Source organism: Rissa tridactyla, chromosome 9 (assembly GCF_028500815.1).
Source record: "Rissa tridactyla isolate bRisTri1 chromosome 9, bRisTri1.patW.cur.20221130, whole genome shotgun sequence".
In the NCBI taxonomy this organism is placed as follows: domain Eukaryota; kingdom Metazoa; phylum Chordata; class Aves; order Charadriiformes; family Laridae; genus Rissa; species Rissa tridactyla.
The window spans coordinates 35,616,797-35,634,444 of record NC_071474.1 but is presented as its reverse complement, the minus strand read 5'-3'; the positions used below and the strand labels follow the sequence as shown (position 1 = coordinate 35,634,444).

Genomic DNA, 17,648 nt, shown 5'->3' with positions numbered 1-17,648 from the left:
TGGATTCATTCTGAAATTTTTAGATTAATCTTGCTTCCAAAGCAGAGAATACACATTAGATATATGGTACATGAAAGGATTATGCTGGGTATATGTATAAAGAGGAGGATTACAGCACATATGGCTACTGACATGTACTCATGTTATAAGTGCCTGTGGGCATCTCATTTGAAATATATATTAGAGTTGAATTTTGTAGGGCTTTTTTGTTGATGGATATGTGGTTGTATATATGACAAATACCATTCAGGACTGTTGTTTTGCTAGAGGTGACATTCTCAAATACTTGCCAAGCTGTCACATTAGCATACTGCGCACAGCCTGGCAGGAGACCCTGGCAGGAGACAGCTCTTCTATAAATCGTAACCTCTGCCCTGTGGTGACACTAAGAGCACAAGGGTCCCAAAGGTTGTTGTGTCTGCCAGGCAGAGAGGGAAGTAAGAGATGCCAAGAACAAAGTTCAGAGAACAACACAGAGGACGTGCAGAGGAGGAGAATGGGGATAAGGAAAGTTCTGTTCTTTAAAATACCTGCACCAATACCATAAACAGAAAAGGGATCAGAAGTAGATCAAATTAATGTTGTTCTAAGTGCTGTGAGCACCTAAAAAGATGCAGAATTCTTATCTCCCCAAATCCTACATTTGATCTTGATAGCCTTTATGGAGGTGGAGTGAAGAAGATTGGGATTTTCTGTATGAATTCCAACCCCGTGCATCGCCCTCCTTGGTTATCCAAGGAATAGAGAAATAATGGTATATGTGACTTCTGTATTCCTCTTCGCAGTACAGAAGTAAGGAGATGTGTGAAAGACCTTGTGTGCATATAGATTTTAAAGTCACATTGCTACCATGTTTTCCCAAATTCCCTTTTCCTTAGCAGCAACCCAGGCTGTAACACAGCTGCGTTGCCATCAACTGTGTTGTCATGCTGATATCAGGAGGAGAAGCAGCCATGTGTGGTCATACTTGTATTTCACTCAGAGGTTTGAAGCTGCAGCCCATCATGAGGTGGACTCCATGACTGACCTAGGCTATGTGCTTGAGAAAAAGGGCTATAAAAAGCAAAAAATGCAGAATAGGCAGAAAGTAGAGAGGGAAGGGTCTCAGGATTGTGGGGGGTGAGGGCCATGCTGTACAGTCATGAAAAGGGTCATGAAGACTAGAAATACATTAACCAAAACAGAATTCTGTAACATAATAGTACTCTTTTCTAGTCCTACTTATTGCAGTTGCCACTACTAAAGAAAAATAAATCAAAATATCAGAAAAGCCATTTGTGCTATTCAAAGTTTGTTGAATTATTTGAGAAACTGTTAAATGAAGCTAAAATTATTTCTTTCTGCTTTGGAACAAGAATCACTGGATGAGCTTTAGAAGCTGCATAGCTGCTAGTGGAAGAATATGATTTATACACTGCTGAATTACATTGCTTTTAATTTTAAAAGTCTGTTGGCACTATCTTGTTTAACTTCTGATTTGATCTGGGTGGGTATAATTTGGAGCTAGGGCTAGGCTGGTTCTTCAGAGTGAGGTGAAAAATGCCTAAACCTAAATCCAATAGATAAAAACTAATTGTGTATCAGGGAAACTAATTGTGCATCAGGGAAACTAACTCCTTCCTGAGTCCTGTGGATGGCTGGCTGAAGTATGTGGTTTGATTACAATTATTGCCTTAAAGCAGAGTTTCAGTTCTTATGGGCCCCATGAGGACAATGCAGGAAACCTGTTCTATCTGCAATGTACAAAGTGAGTGATATGAACCATGTATTCATACATTCACAGATTCCAAGACCAAGGAGGTAATAATAGCCATTCGTACTAAGTATCCTAGACACTCCTTTTTCCCCCCGAAAGATAAATTGAAAGTTTGGAGATTTGTTTGGGTTTGGGTTTTTTTGCAAAGCTGATACATTATGAATGCATTTCATATGAAAATTTTACAGTATCTATGTTAAAACATTTAACATCTGATGGAAAGAGAGTTACTTGTTTATACAGCATTTAATATTACAGTGTGTTTAGGATTGTCAGTATTTGAGGTCATTGTTATTATTAACAAGGGCACAGGAAGAAAAATGCTGTGATAACTCTCCAGCTGATGATAATGGAAAATGTATGTACTTTTTACTTATGAAAATCTGGTGGAATTATCTTAGTATAAAAACTTAGGACATCAAAAGGCAGTCTGCTTTAAAAATGTTGGGTATGTCACTGAAGTCAATGTCACGTCATCTCTCGTCATCAGTGTCCCAACCATATGCTCCCTCAGCAAGGCCACTGCTGGTCATCGTCCAACATCAGTGTGCAAAAAATTACCATGAGAAACATTAGCAGGTAGTTTTCTGTTCATTATCAACACGTTACATTGCAAGTAAGTTATTCCAATGTTTGCTTTTAATTTGCTAGTAAACCAGGGTGGCCTGTTGGCATCACCTCTCTGTGGAAAAAGGGAATCCACTCCATGAAGCTTGTAGAAATCTGTAAACTAGTTACTTTTGATAAAATCAGGCAACTGTGGTCAGTAGGATTTCTTTTGGTAAATTAGGAAGGGAAAAGTGGTAAAAAGGAATTAATACTTGGAATGGGTGAGTCCTGACTAAGAATCAGAGGAGCAGCCATCTCTGAGGAGGAAGGGCAAAATTCATATAAGATTTACTTTATTTTTTAAAGGAAACAGATACATTTGTGAGAAGATTTGAATAATTTCTATTAGGATTAAAGTCTTGGCTTCAGAATGTGCTTACAATAAAACAAGTCTCAATCTGAATCACCTCAATTTGTGATACGTTGCCTTGCAGCAGATAGCAAAACATGTTTGTTCTAAATCTTATGAAACAATAATTACAGTAAGTAAAGGCAATTGGCAGTGATTGATATACTAATAATACACTGCATTTCAAACATTTGTTTAAAGTGACCTTAGCCTGTTATTTTACTGCTAGAGAACAAACCTCTCTCAAATTGTGTTTGTCTACCACTGAAATGCTCCAATAGTATACACTACCCAAATTAAGACTAATTGCTAATAATTTATTCACCAGAAGGTTTGCTATTATCAGCTTTATTTATGTAAAAAGGAGATTAAAAAATAGTTCTTTCTTGCAAACTGCTATGGAAATTTCATCTGCTCTTATTAGATGTCATTATCTCATAGGAACGATATGAGATTCCTCTCATAACAGGGAAAAAGATAACCAAATAACAGAGGGTTCAAAAAATTTTTGGATTTTAGTTGTCAGAACACTATTCGTATGTGTTAAATCTGTACGATGTGTTATAATCTTTCTGTTCTACTTCCAAGTCATGTTACCATAAAAATTCATGCCAAGAAAGGAATAAAGCTTATGACCGTAATATGTGTATACCACGTATTTAGCAGAAAGCCATGTACAGAAGATTTTTTTCTTTTTAAAAATTTTGTATTTTTGCATTACCCCATCTTATGTCCCAGTGCTTTTTGCTGCTCTGATTCAAAATGCCAAGAACTCAGAGATAGGTTCATTAGGAAAACATATATATCCACTGCATCCCTCCATTTGTATTAAATAATGTAAAATCACAGCTTAGCTCTTGTGAAGATGTGCTGTCTGAAATTTCAAAGAGATTAAAGTATGTGAATTGCTCTAAGAATGATTCCTTTTAGCTACCATTGTGATAATTATCTTTTTCTTTATAACATATCTCACAGATTCTTAATTATATTTGTTTCAAAGGATGGGGAGGTCTCTTAAAATAAGTGGTATTTTTACTTAGAATATTTAGAAGAAAAAAGATAAAAAGCTCTTCATAAAAATTAAAGCTACTTGATGGCCTCTGGATGAAACTCATTGCTCTTCCAGAGTGTTGTCCCTTCTCATAGCCAACAGACAAGATGAGGAAAATCCAATTAGTTCCTTACCCTCTGTAATTTAGGAACTATATTCACTAGATGATTAAAATTCAGCTATATACATCATTACATTTATTAACATACAAATGCATTTAAATGTCTTATTTATGAGCTTGCACATCACTGCTGGTTCACCAGTGGTACAGGAAAATGTAGTTTTATGTTAGTTTGTAATGAATTTGTTCTTACTTGCAAACACTGGAAATGTGGTGCAATGTTTGTATTTTGAACACTGAAAGAGAATTTAAAAATCCAAGTAATTTATTTATTTTAGTAGATTGCTTGGAAACATTTGCTCTATTTTTTTTATTGTAGCAGCTTTTTACTGATTTTCCTTCTCTACTCATGAAAATTAAATGCAGGGGTTTAATGTTTTAAATCATGCTCTTTCAGGCAGCTGAATACATGCCTCTACATGTTAAAAACTCAGTAAATACACTGCCTTTTTTAAAAGAACAAAAATCTTGAGGAAATAGCCATTCCTCTTCTAGAGGTAATTTCACAGTTGTGGGGTTTTGGTTTTATTTTCGTGTCGTTATTCTGCAGAGATAATTGGTTAGGGTTTTATCCAAGATTTTTTAAATAAATGGAAAAATCGTGGGCTTTGGATTAAGGTGTCAGGGGTGGAAGAATATATTCTTCCCTGTGTCAGAGCCAGCCCAAAAAGGAGGGAGAAAGATCCCAGGTGCCCATGGTTGAACTACCCTGATCTCAGCACGGATTAGAGGTGTTCAGTGGCAGTATGCGAGTGAACAACAGGGCATGGGATTCTGCCATAACCATCCCATTTTTCCATCATCATTATGCCGGGACAAGTGTGACGTGGTAGAGGCAGAAGCCAAACGCAACAGTCTCCTTCCTCTACAGAAATTCTCCGCTGGCAATCCGCAAGTGAAATCTGGCTTGTCCTGCCGGAGCCGTGCAAGCTGGATAGGTCTGGTGCCTACCTGAGCAGGGAGCCAGCTCCTGGGTGGTTGGCCTGGGAAACCCTTCCCTGCCTGAAGGGCTGCAGAAGGGCACCAGCTCCGCCTGCTGTTAAGTTTTCTTTATTTTCAAACACTGTCAGAGCCTGGTACAAAACAGTGCTGCATGCCTGTGCCTATGCAGACTTTGCTGCATAGCTTCTAGTTGACTGGAGAGATAAAAATAATCCCTGACATAAATCAACTTCATTCTGCCTCAGGACATAATTTAAATACCTTCTCCTGGGTGTCCTTCCCTCTCTATAAAAGCAGCAAGTTCACTTTCTAGCCTTCACACACTAATTGTAGAAAATGTTTAATGAGAGAGTCTGCCACGGTGAGGGTAGAGCTACTGCTGCACAGGGATACAAGCAGTATCAACTAGGGACACAGTGGCAGGAAACAGAAAGGTATTTTAGAATGGCAGTTGAATATTTCCTTTCCCAAGATTGTAGTGCCAAAATATTGCTTGAATTTTTGAATAGAGCTGGACAAAAAATTTCGTATGATTTTTAAATTCCTAGAATAATAGAGGCTGGAAAGGACGGGGACCATTTTTGAGAGTAGGTTGAACCAGACGAATAGTTTCAATTGAAATAATAGGAAAAACATGAAAACACGTTCTCAGTTTTCAAAGGAAATATTTTAATATGCTTAAGATGAACTCCTTCATCTTTTGAAAATGAAATAACATTTTTAACTTCAAAATTAGTCTAAATAAAAAAAAAGTAAAATATGTTTTTTTTTAAATGGCATGAAACATTTTATTTTTAATTAAATGTACTATTTTAGATATACCCCAAATTAAAATTATTAGGGTTTTTATTTTGTAAAAGAAAAAATACTCTCTGTGAGCTCTTTGTGAGCTGAGGTTTCTGCTTGCTTCTTTCTGACTTCTGGGTTTGGTTTTTGAACTGGAGAAGGCTTCACTTGCTCAGCTCTATTTATGAAATCTTCATGAGACACTGTCCTGGTAATTCTCAGGTGACTTGTGAAAAGACATTTGCTCACACCTCCGTTAGTGTGTAAGGATAATATTTCCTCCCTTGTGCTATACGAGTGTTGGACCTCGGGCCTTGCTGCATACTTTGCCTGTGCTGTGCTCCTGTTCTTTGGGACTAAAATGCAGCATGCAAGGATTTGTGATTTCAGCAGGCTACAAATGAAAAGAAGGATCTCTTAGTTCTGATGTGATTGTGGGATACCTACCTAACATATCATTTGCTTAATACACGCTGAGTAAAACAGACCTTGTTCCTTGTTCTCTTGTCAGCCACTAGTTCATTTCAAATAAATATGACATTTAAAATTTTTATGTAAAGTTACAGAGCAGGAGATGAGAACTCCAGGTGCCCAGTCAGACTCCCTCTTTTTCTCAGGCTGATCTGGGCAATTCAAAGGCTAAATCTTCCTATCTGTGGTTCTTCTCTCATTATTTGTATGACGCTTTGTGGCTGACTTGGAAGGATCCTTAAGGATTTCAGAAGGTGTTATTGTTGTCACTACAGCACTGTGGACCTTTGGAAGCTCAGAAAGCTGATAGAGTTTCCAAGAAAGGCTTAGCAGACCTTTCCTAAGGGAAATAAAGTAGATAATGAAATCAAGTGCTACATGTCTATATTCAGAATGCCACTTGAGCAGTATGTGACTACAAATTTGTTTATAGGATTCCCATCTTTCATATGGTTGTTGTTTGGGTGTTGGGGTTTTTTAATTATTTGGTTGTGGGGTTTTTTTTTGGTTTTGGTTTTGTTTTTTTTTAAACGTATTTTAAAGCAAAGTTAATAGGGTTGGTCTAGTAGCTAAAATTTTCATCAAGAGGGTGACACAGTGAAAAACTATTACTAAGAGCTAGCCTCTGTAATCAAAACAGCTAATAAGAGTTTGCAATCTGAAGAGACAAAAATGAGCAAAAAGAGAGAGGAAGGTAGTGCTGTCAGTGCAGTTTTACAGATGGAGAAGGGGCCAAGGCTTGATTCAGTAAAGTATGGAGGCAGAACCTGATTTTTAGCATTTCCAAATGTGTACATTTCAACATATTCTGTTTGATGCTGGCAATGCTTTATGCCTACGCATTTCTAATTTTAACTGTTCTGATTTTTTTTTTTACTATCAAAGAGAGAGGGGCTTTTATAGTTTCTCTTCAAAATGATTTCTTAAATACAGCAGAGCATCTCCATTCTGAACACAAAGATTTTCATTTTTTGCATAGGTATGTGGGTTTTTTTGCCCCCAAATGTTACCATAATTGTTCAACTGCACACATCCAGCAGAGAGAGAAGCAGGGAGGGACAGATATACATACATTGACTGGATGTGCTGACTTTTCAATACAAAATAACAGGGTTGTTGTATTGCATCAAAGTAAGAGTCTTAGCCTGGAAGGGATATTTCATTGACATTAAGCTGAAAACATAGGCACAGTGTAATGGATCTTAAAATGGACTGGACTGTTTCTGCATGCCTGTGTTGTTCAGTATTCGTATGAAAATCCCTATGTCCATCATAAGCAGAGTAATGGGGTGAGACCTTTTCTTGCTACTATAACCTTTAAGACACGTTCTAGCAGTCAGGCAGGAAATCAGAAAAATGGTACATTGAAGCTGTTTGTCCAATGCTATGGTAGCAGTTTGAATTCAATGACATCGAGTATGGAGAGGTTTAGTCCTCACATATGCCTTGACACACTCTAGTGGCAGAAACTTGCAGTGCCATTTAGGCGATGGAGCCCAGTTGATTTCTTTTCTCTTTGATGCAAAGCAATTTTTACAGTGGATGAAAATGTAGGAGATTGTTATTGAAAGTAACCTGGCAGTTCAGAAAATACTGTTCAGGTCCTGTGCTTTTATAAAAGTTGTATTGCTTTTTATCTTTTAATATATAAAATACTGATTCAGGTATCTCACTTGTTCAACATTTGTAGAGAGTTTTGAGCAGCATACCCTGACCTGACTGAGTCATTGACGTATGGCCACAATATTTATGCAATATATCAAAGTCAATAAACAGCGCCTATCCACAAGTTCTAGGCACTTATCCTTTAATGGTAATGGATACAGATCTCAGGCAACCTCATCTTTTAACCAACATCATTAAATAGTAAATCAATAACCACATAAAAAAAATTATTTATAGCCAAGCTCTAAAACCAGTGATTTTGCTTATTGAACTAATCATAAATGATTCACAGTTTTTTTTTCTGAGAAGACATAGTGGACCACTTGGCTGCTTCAGTCTCTCTTCATTTTTCCCTTCATAGACTTACGCTGTAGCAAAATCCCTCAGATAATACAGTAAAGTATCTAAATATATACTTTATAATCACAGCAATTATAAAGATAGCCCAACCTATGGTGACATGTTTTCTCCAGGATCAAGAACTTTCTGTTACAATACTTTTGGTTTGGCTGTGAGCTACTACTGATCCTCTGGCCCCATTGCTGTTACAGTTTGGGTTGCAGTAGGGTGGAGTATCTTTTGTGTTTTACTGCAATTCACACACTAACATGACTAAAGTATTTTGCACAGCATAACTCAAAATTTCCCTTCCTCAGGAAATTTTGCTCTTTTGAAACTCATTTGGTTGCATCACAATGAAAACAAAATCCTGTTTCCTGCAAAACAAAAAAGTAGAAACATTTCACTCTGATTTAACGTTTGAATTTGTTATTGTTGCTTACACAACCCAAACAGATTACATGTATCTAAGGCTCTGCTTGTTCTTTCTTCCTCGTTATTCTTGATTTCAGGGATGCCTCCTATTCTTTCCTCAGCTTAACATGAGCGCAGGTTTCCTCTGCAGTAAACCTGTTGTCTAGTCAGGATGATGGTGGGGGGCTCTATGTACCCAGTAGTAAATGGGAAATTACCATTATCTTTCATTGACTTTTTGCTGAGGATTTGTACCTTTTTCCATCTGACTTTCAGAGCTATTGCTATCTAATTGTACATTAGACTTTATTTTGCTCAGCCATTAAGCAACTTTCGAGTCTTGCTTTCTGGTTATCTGGATATAAGAGAGCCACATAGATATTTTAGACTGGTTCTTGCTGCCCTGCCTCTGAGGCTTTTTAATTTTATTTTTTAAGAACTTTTATCTTTATATGGGTAAGTTACTCCAATAACAGTAAATCTAAATGTTCTGTCTAAATGCAGATACTTACATGAAAATATGCCTTTCCCCCAACTCCCTGGAGGTGCTTGCTTTGGCTTTAAGAACCAGTAGTTTTTAGGCTGGTGGAACTCAATCCTAAATATTGGAAAGATGCTGACCCAAAATTAGAACCGGGGTGAGCAAGTAAATCTCCCATTGAAGTCAATGGGAATAGTGCCAGTTTACACAGGGAATGAATTAGACCTTGGGTTTTTTGCATCCTCGTTTGAACTATCATCCTAAAATAGCATTGTCAGACTAGATATATCATAAATTTGCAGTTATGTCATAATAATTATGTCACTATTAGTGATTATATCAGCTTTAGAGTTTTTATTCCCTGTCCTGTTGCCAAGTTCCATGAGGACACAAGCTGTGATTTAGATTGGAGCTCTGAATTCTTTTTTCTTGTGGACTGGACAAGGCAATTCCAACACCACACATCTGTTATGCATTCATACATATCTACATGCAGCCATATTTGGGTAGTACATTCTTTTTTCTCCCTGTTCTGGAGTGATATAATTAGAAATGCAACCACATTTACCATTCTCTGGGAGTGGTTCTATCTGGAGATCTGTGCTCCTGCTTAGCATAGCTGAGAAGGCCTAACTTCAGGGTACAACTCACTGCTCAGTTAGTTAAGGCAACATTGTTCAACATATGTCTCATGTATCCCAGGATTATAAATGTTCTTTTACATTACTGTCTGTTCATTTTTGATCTAGACCCTAATCCAAGCAAAGAGTAAATCGAATCATAAGAAAAAATTAGAAAAGGATGGATGGGTGAGCATCCAAAGAATACCACCTTGAAAGATTCAATCGCTTGTGTCAAATGAGGCATCAGTAGTTAGCCTAGTGTCTGGACTTTGTAAAGCCGCAGCATGGAGATTATCTCCTGGCATTCACTGATGCAATTATCAGTGTTGAACTATTCAGCTTTTGATAATTAATGTGCTTGCTTTGTCCGTCTTTGCATTTTAAACTAATGTCAGATGACTCTATAATTTATTTTTGCATCTTCTTTAGGCTGCCATTATAAATAAATGAAAATTTGAGTATTGCATGTCAATGTCTTAAAAGTCCCCTCAGGGGCTTCCTTGATGGGAGGGGGGTCTTTCTGTCTTTAAAATAGAAAGGGCCAGACTTGGAGCAGAGAAGCTATAATCTAGAGAAGGCTAGAAAATTTGAATAGTTTCAATGGACAACGGGAAAAAAATTAACTAAGAATGTAACTAACCCAATTACGTTTGGGAATGTCATCTCAGCTACACTGAGGATTTATGTCCTCTGGGGCAGTCAATTGAATATGACTGTCCTGTACTCAGAGACAGGATTCCAAAATAATATCGCTCTTTTCCCTGCCAGTTTAATAATGGAGATTTATTGACAGATTCTTCCACCTGGTGTGCCCACACCATACTTTGCAGTGCAGATTTTACTAACCCCATTATCTGTTATTTCTTTGCAAGGTGAGAAATTAACAGTGAAGAGCTTTCTTAAAAACTTCACCAAATAAAGGTATTTTGGTCTGTGAAACTACAACCTTTGTTATGTGGCTACGGTTCCATTCTTTTACTCCTAGGAGGCTTAATTTGGAAGTTTTAAATAGTTTTTCTGTCTGTTTAAACAGTTTGGTTGCCTTAATGAAAAAAGCAAGTTTATGTTAAAATTCAGGAAATACATTGTAAAAGTGCACAGGGATTATAAGGGAAGCCAGTGTATTGCAATCTAAAAATTCTGTGAAGTGGCTCATTTATTTGCCTCATGACTCTGTAAAGTCACTAGATAGACAAATGCATTATGCAGATAGAGAACTGGAGACAGAGGTTATGTGATGCCCAAGGCCATTCAGTGAGTCAAAGCTGAGCCAGGGTGAAGTTCCCATTTTAGTGTGTCTATTAATAACACCAGCACAGACAAACTACATGAAAGAACTAAATTTGGGGGCTGTGTGGTGTCAGCATGGTCTGCAAGGCTGAAATATCATTTGTTTCCGTCTAACTAATTATTAGACATAAACACGACTAGATCAATATCTTATCTGAAGGCCTTCTCATACTTAGTGGTAATAATCTCTTTCCTCTTTCCCAGCTGAGGCCTTTTGTTTTCCCTTTGCAAACAGAAAAATGATCCATTTCAAGCCTTTTATACCTTCAGCTTTTGAGGACTGATAGCTGAATACTGTGTCTGGCATCAAGAAAGACATAGTCACAGCATAAATGAGAGACAGTGTTAACGAGAGCCGAATTTTGCCTGCATTCATTGTCCTTGTTAAAAGGAGTATTTACATTTAGTAGACTATTGCTGCGTCGATCTATTATATTCTTTGAGTCTGTATACTTTATCTAGCTTAGATAAAGTTAGTGACTTTAGTTACTAACAGAAGGTGGCAGAGGAAATGATATTGCATAATGAAGTCAGAGTTAGGATCTGCTGTATGTCATTAGTATCTGTCAGTGGCTTGGCTTAGTGACTTGGGCTTGGATTTTCAAGAATGAGCACCATTTTTAGATGCCTTTGCTAATTGTTCTCCTTCTTATGATTGCTGGCCTGATCATTATGTGTAGTAAAACCAAAGTCAATCAAGAATCAGGAAGATTAGAGAAATATTCACTAGAGCTGACTAAAGAAAGTTTGGCAGATTTGATGGGGAAGGTTAAGGAGTCTGTTGCAGCTGTGATTAACTGGAGCCAATGTTCAGAAAGCCAAAAGATCGTATCAGGGATTATTTCTGTTTGTCTTGCAGACTACAGTGCATTATCACTGAAATTCATGAAACATTAATGACAATGGTTTGTTTTCCCAAGTAGTTTTAAGGAAAGTTATTAAGCGATGCAACTTTTGCTGATGTGACGCTCACTGCCTTATGATCTCAAGATCATTTAAATACTTGAATATTATGGAATTTGCAGTGGCTGATGCCATTAGAGATGGAATTTCAGTCATAAATTTTGCAAAAAATTAATTTGAAAAGAACAGCCATCCATTTCTAAAGGTTAACTGCAACAGAAATGCTGATTGCTATTGAAGGCTACCTAGAGCCTTCTCTTTATTGATGCCACAGCCTGTGAAAAGACCTCCAAAGTATAGAAGTCAAACATACTGTAATCTATATGGCAGTTGTAGAACCTACATGGAAACTGAGTTATGATACTCTGACATGTTTTTGACAAAAATTTTAGCCTTGGTGCTTGAGGTCTGTTGCTTTGGTGTCAAACAGACAAATCAGTTCAGATCTATACTATAGTCCCTGTCTCTCATCCATGTGGCATTCAATTTAATTTTCTTTTGGGGAAAAAGGAAGTAAGGGTCTCACACTCTCTGTCTTCCCCTCCCTCCACAGTGAGGGCAGCCTGTTGGACTATGAGGTCAACTTGGCGTTTGAGCAAAAGAGGAAAAATCTTAACATGAAAATAACTTTTTGGTACTTGTTTTCACTTTAAATACATTCAAGATACCCTAATCTGTGCAGCCTCATAACAGATTTCCTAGATTCTTCAGAATATCAACAAGAACCAAGTTTGCTCCATTCATTCTTTTTTAACTCAAAGTGCTATTTTCATTTGTGTGTCTTAAAGAGGCTGATGTTATCACATCAATGTTATCTTAGTCTTTGTGCAGAGATCCAAGTGATGTCAAAAGGAGCAACATATGCTAAAGTAAATTATAGCACCTATCCATCCATGCATTACATCCAGGAACTGATTGTTATCTCACTTATATTAAAATGTATCACAGTAACCTAGAAAACAGTCCTGGAGCAGTTATAGTGTTGCAGCAACTTGCAAAAAGATACAGTGCTTCTGGTAATTGATGATGCTCCATTATAAAACAAAGATTCTTGCTCCCATCTCACTGCTGCAGTGTATTCTCCTAATTCTAGTTGCTATGCTTGATTTATATCTATTTGTTTTTGGGCCAACATTGTAATACATCTTAAATAATTAATTTCCCTGATGATATCTTTACCAATAGCACTCACATTCCTGGCTCATTGTTATGATACATATTGATCTTTCTGTATTGTGAGTGACAAGAACAATATAATATTCCAAAGGGAGACTCACCCATACTTAAAGGATGCCATCAGTGCTATACTGTCTCTAGTGTCATTATCTTTAGTGGCATATTGTAAAATGGATTTGTCTTTTTCTCAGCTGTATCACATTGGGAAGTGTTGGGTGGAAGGAGCTGCACTTTACCTGTCTACCTGTCTCTTCCGACACTCCTCTCAGGATGTCCTGTTACATCTCCATTCCTGTGTCACTCCCACCCTGCTGTCCAGGCCCTGTAGCCCCTCTCTCATCCTTCCCAGGTAGCCCTTACTGTCTCCCTGTGCTTCTCTGTTATCAGAGACAGAGGTTGAGGTGAGAGCCAGAAGCAGGCCGAGGCCTAACCCTGCTCTGGAATGATGTCGGAAGAAATGGAGATGGGAGGATCAGAGCATCTTCATGCTTCTGCTGCCACCTGGGAGAAGGCTGAGGACTTCTGGTGCTAACAGGGGTCAGCAGCTAGAGAAGACAAAGCTGAGCTACTCGGACTAGCCAAGCCTCCTCACACACATCTGCAGCTTGCCACTATAGGCTGCTCCCTCGTTTGCTTAATTCTGCCTCCAATGAGCCGTATACATTTCCTCTCATTTCTGTTACTCTGTGATGTTCCTTCTCTAAACTGATGCTACCTCCCAACACGTTGCCAGCAAAGTTTGTCAGTTTTTTGTTGCAGAGCCCAGCTCTATGAGACTATTAAAATTCAGACCCAGGCCTTGAAGAATTCTTGTACTATTCACTTTTTGTTGACGATTCCTCTTTCAACACAGTCCCTCAACTGGACTTAATAGAATTAATCTGGTGCAAAGTGACAGCCAGGAAAAATAAAACTGCCTTCAATTTTAATGAAGGGCTCAGCCATCTGATCAGGTTGTTGCAGTGTAGTAAGTTACTGCATGTCAATGGAGCCATTGAGACTATAGGTGCTTCTAGTCTAACTATTTACAGAGTAGTGCAAGACCAATTAAACCTCTTTTTAAATTAATTTTAAGCTAAAATTGAAGAAAGTAAACTTAAATAAACAAAAACTCAAGTGAAGAGAATATAACTGGCCAATTACCATGGCTGTGCTCACACACAATAACTTACTGTAACTTTAGTGTGCGTCTGAGGATGTCGTTAAAATTGGAGGGACCCACTTCTGTGATTGTTCAAGTGAAGGAATAACTGTGTTTTTGACTCATGTTCTGTCTCTAGAACAACTTCTACTGTAAGTCAGCCTGGGTTCCACTTCAGCCATTGCCCTTATTGATACCCATTAGCCCTTCGTATATACTTGTCTCTAGGCAAGGACCATCAAGTATGAGTTATGGAGTGCCTGGCATCATAGCTGCTACTGAATTATAAATTGGTACATTTATAGAGTCAGTCAATCTTTACTATTGGCGGGGGGGGGGCTGATTTAATGTATATGCACACACACACTAAAAAGTATATTAACATAGCATGAGTATATCGTCAGTTGAGAAGGTCTGGAGAGTTGCTAATCCCCATGAGACCGTATTCCTTCTCTAATGCAGATGGGGTTTTCGACTTCCAGAGACCTCCTGTATGCAACAGTTTGTTTTAAAAATAAAAAACTAACATATCCTGGATGGCATCTGCTTTCTTGTTATTCAGATTATTTCCTTTCTGCACATATTGTGAAATAATATACATTGTCTTTCAAATTATAATATTTATCAATGACACAATTTAGTATGACATTTTCTAAAACGAGTCCAAACAAGCATCACTTGAATGGTTTTCTGTACAAGTGTATCACTGTATTGAGTTTTATCTCCCTGAATCCCCAAAGCGCTGAATTCTGCAGAAACCTGTCCTGTCGATAGAACTTCCTTCAATCAACTTCTGTTTGTGCTGATGGTAACTTTTTTTTGAGAGGGGGAAATATGGGATCTAGATTTATATGCATGCCTTGTAACTTGTCTAATGACGTGCCAGTTCCTCTGTTAACAGTAAACAATCATCTAATGCTTTTCTAACTTTTAGCAAAACACATCCAGCTCTAATAATTCCTTTCTTGCCGTGGTCTCTGGGAAATGTGTCGAGTCTTAAGATTTCCAGCAAGCTGAGTGCTAACATTTGGGATTGAGTATAAAATAGAGCTAAGGACTAAAGGACTGATTCATATTTCTCATTAAGCTAATTTAGTATCAGTGACTTCAGTGAAACTGAGGCAGAAATTAACCAGTGGGAGGAGAGAGCCAGGCTCAGAGATCAGTCTTATGTTCAGAAGTGATGTAGACGGTACCATAGAAATTGCCTCAAAATTGATGAGAGGCTTTCAGAAGCAAAAATACTTCTTTCAGAGCCTGATCCTCAATCTATTGATACCAGTTTCAGTTTTCACTTTTTGCTTCTAGTGTTCTGAGTTGTAAGTCATTATATTCTGGATGGCTCTTTTAAAAAAATTCATTACATATCAACATCAGAACTTTCCCCATATTGAAAATTAAGCCTTAAAGACTTTCAGTTCACTCACGTGCACATACAGCATTTTCTCCATCCCTCCAATTGGTTTTATAAATCACTGAAGAAACATTTGCAAGCTAGAAAATGAACAAAAAATTCTCCCATACTGAAGAGGTGAAAGGTGAGGTTTGAATAAGTTCCTAAAATATTGTTTCAAAGGCTCCTCTAACTTTTGTTTCTGATATGGAGTATAATATCTAAGCATTTTGATAGGAAGTATTATGGGGCTACAATTGTACAGTATGCTTTTGTCTGTTCCAGCAGCAGACACAGGTAGCTTTTGATTGCTTATTCTATTTGAGGGCCTCCCTACCTCTAGTGCACGGTTGGGCTTTCTAAAACTTCTCCTAATAGGACAACAAACACTGAGTTGCAGTCAAATATTTGGATGATGTACATTAAGTCCTCCGGGGAATTCTCTGTTTGCAATCATCATATTACTGAACATGAAAGGATAAAGCATAAAGCAATTCCAGTTTTTCTAAAAAGCCTGAAGTACAGGAAAGAAGAATCCCTTTTCCAGTCTCTGCCACCAGAGATTCCCAGAATTTGGTTTGTATATTCATTAGACATGAACTGTGTTCATCTTCGTGCAGTAGTATGTATAAGTAAAATGTCCCTGAGGATGGTAAACTATTTTTACAAGTATTTCAATAAAATAGTATGTCCTATAAAATTGGAATCTGCATCATTCTTGCAGAGCTTACTTGGTGCATTTCTGTGAGCATATATAAAAAGAACTGCATGATAAAACCTATTCTTTTTTAGTACAGCTCAGTCTGCTGCATTGGTTTTATGCTGTATATGTCTTTGTAGTGTTACTGTACTGCTATGTGGCAGCTTAAAGGTATTATAGCAGAGCTGGTACACAAGACAAGAAAGCTACGTAAATAACTGTAAATCAGCAGTAGCAGGTCTTTTTTATAATGTTTCCATCTACCATACATAAAACCATTCCCTGGTTTGAATAATTTGCTAAGCTAAATAATAAGACTAACAATATACCTAAAATAGGGATCAGGCAATAGAAATATACACAGTTTCAATCAGGATTACAAATTACAGATCTCCAAAAGATGCTAAAAGGTAAGGAAAAAAACCCAACCCCTGTAACTGATCAAAATTAGTGTCAGTCATTGATTTCTAGAACACACAAAGAGACGGTGAGTATAAATGTGTTACTTACAAGTGCTGAGGATTTTAGGGAATGAAAATGGAGACCAGGAGCTGGAGACTGCCTGCCATGCCAGCAGTGTTGATTTGGAAGCGATGGACACAAATAAACGTTCAGCAAAGCCTAAAAAGCTGCAATGCAAGGCTAGCCAAAAGTGTCCATGTCCTTACCGTGCTGTGGCTGGCAGGCAATCCGTGTCTGGGAGCCTTCAGTCCCTCTAATCAGGCTCCGGGGATTTTGTTTGCAAGAGAGATTGTCCTTTAAGTGATCAGTGCAGGAAAACAGAGAAATAAAGAGAAATGAGCAAATTGTACAAGGCAAATAGCTGCAGGTCTTTAGCATGCTCCCTGCGTTTTCCTGAGCTGCATCTGCAGTAGAGAAAATATCCCAAAAATAGCTCAGGCTGCCAATGACTTGCTGAAACCTGAGAAAGAATTGCTGAATTTAAAGATCTGGGTTGCTGTGGGTGTATGATTAAAGTGAGAAATCGCTGGCAGGAAGAACCTAGGATGAAACCACATGCTTAAGGAGTAACTTGTGAGTTCACTGGTATCAGAACATGAGCTGACCTCTGATTCCCCCTCCTCCACCTAATGCCAGTTAACCCTTAACAGTTCAGCATGGAAGAAAGTTCTGCAATAGCAGATGGAAGAGGAAATATGACCAAAAAAAGTTCTTTACAACTGTAATATCTGTGATGTAGTGACAATATTTTATAGCAGTGCCCTATTTCCTAAACTTCAAAGCAGTCAGGCAAGCTAATGTTTTGCAGAAGTCTTGAAAACTGCGCAGTTCTAACTTCTGGAAAGCTCAGTCTTGTGTAGGGTATATGCTAAATACCCCCCTTAAGCTGTTTGTGGTCCCACAAAGTGAAAAGGATTTCAGGTAAACTTTTGAGGAAGGAAGGAGGGAAGGATAACATAACATAACGTAACGTAAC

The 17,648-nt window shown here is 37.8% G+C and overlaps 1 protein-coding gene across 4 annotated transcripts in view; it reads right to left on the bottom strand.

The window, feature by feature from the left end:
* Positions 1 to 17,073, bottom strand: part of AMMECR1 (AMMECR nuclear protein 1) — a 108,568-nt gene extending 91,495 nt beyond the window's left edge. For all 4 annotated transcript variants that reach the window (XR_008468566.1, XR_008468567.1, XM_054215331.1 and 1 more), the window contains exon 1: positions 16,879 to 17,073. Coding sequence is in view for 2 of the 4 variants with exons in the window: in XM_054215331.1 (XP_054071306.1) it covers positions 16,879 to 17,050 (172 nt within the window). In the remaining 2 variants the exon portion in view is untranslated. The remainder of the gene's footprint in view (positions 1 to 16,878) is intronic.
* Between the last annotated feature and the right edge of the window lie 575 nt (positions 17,074 to 17,648).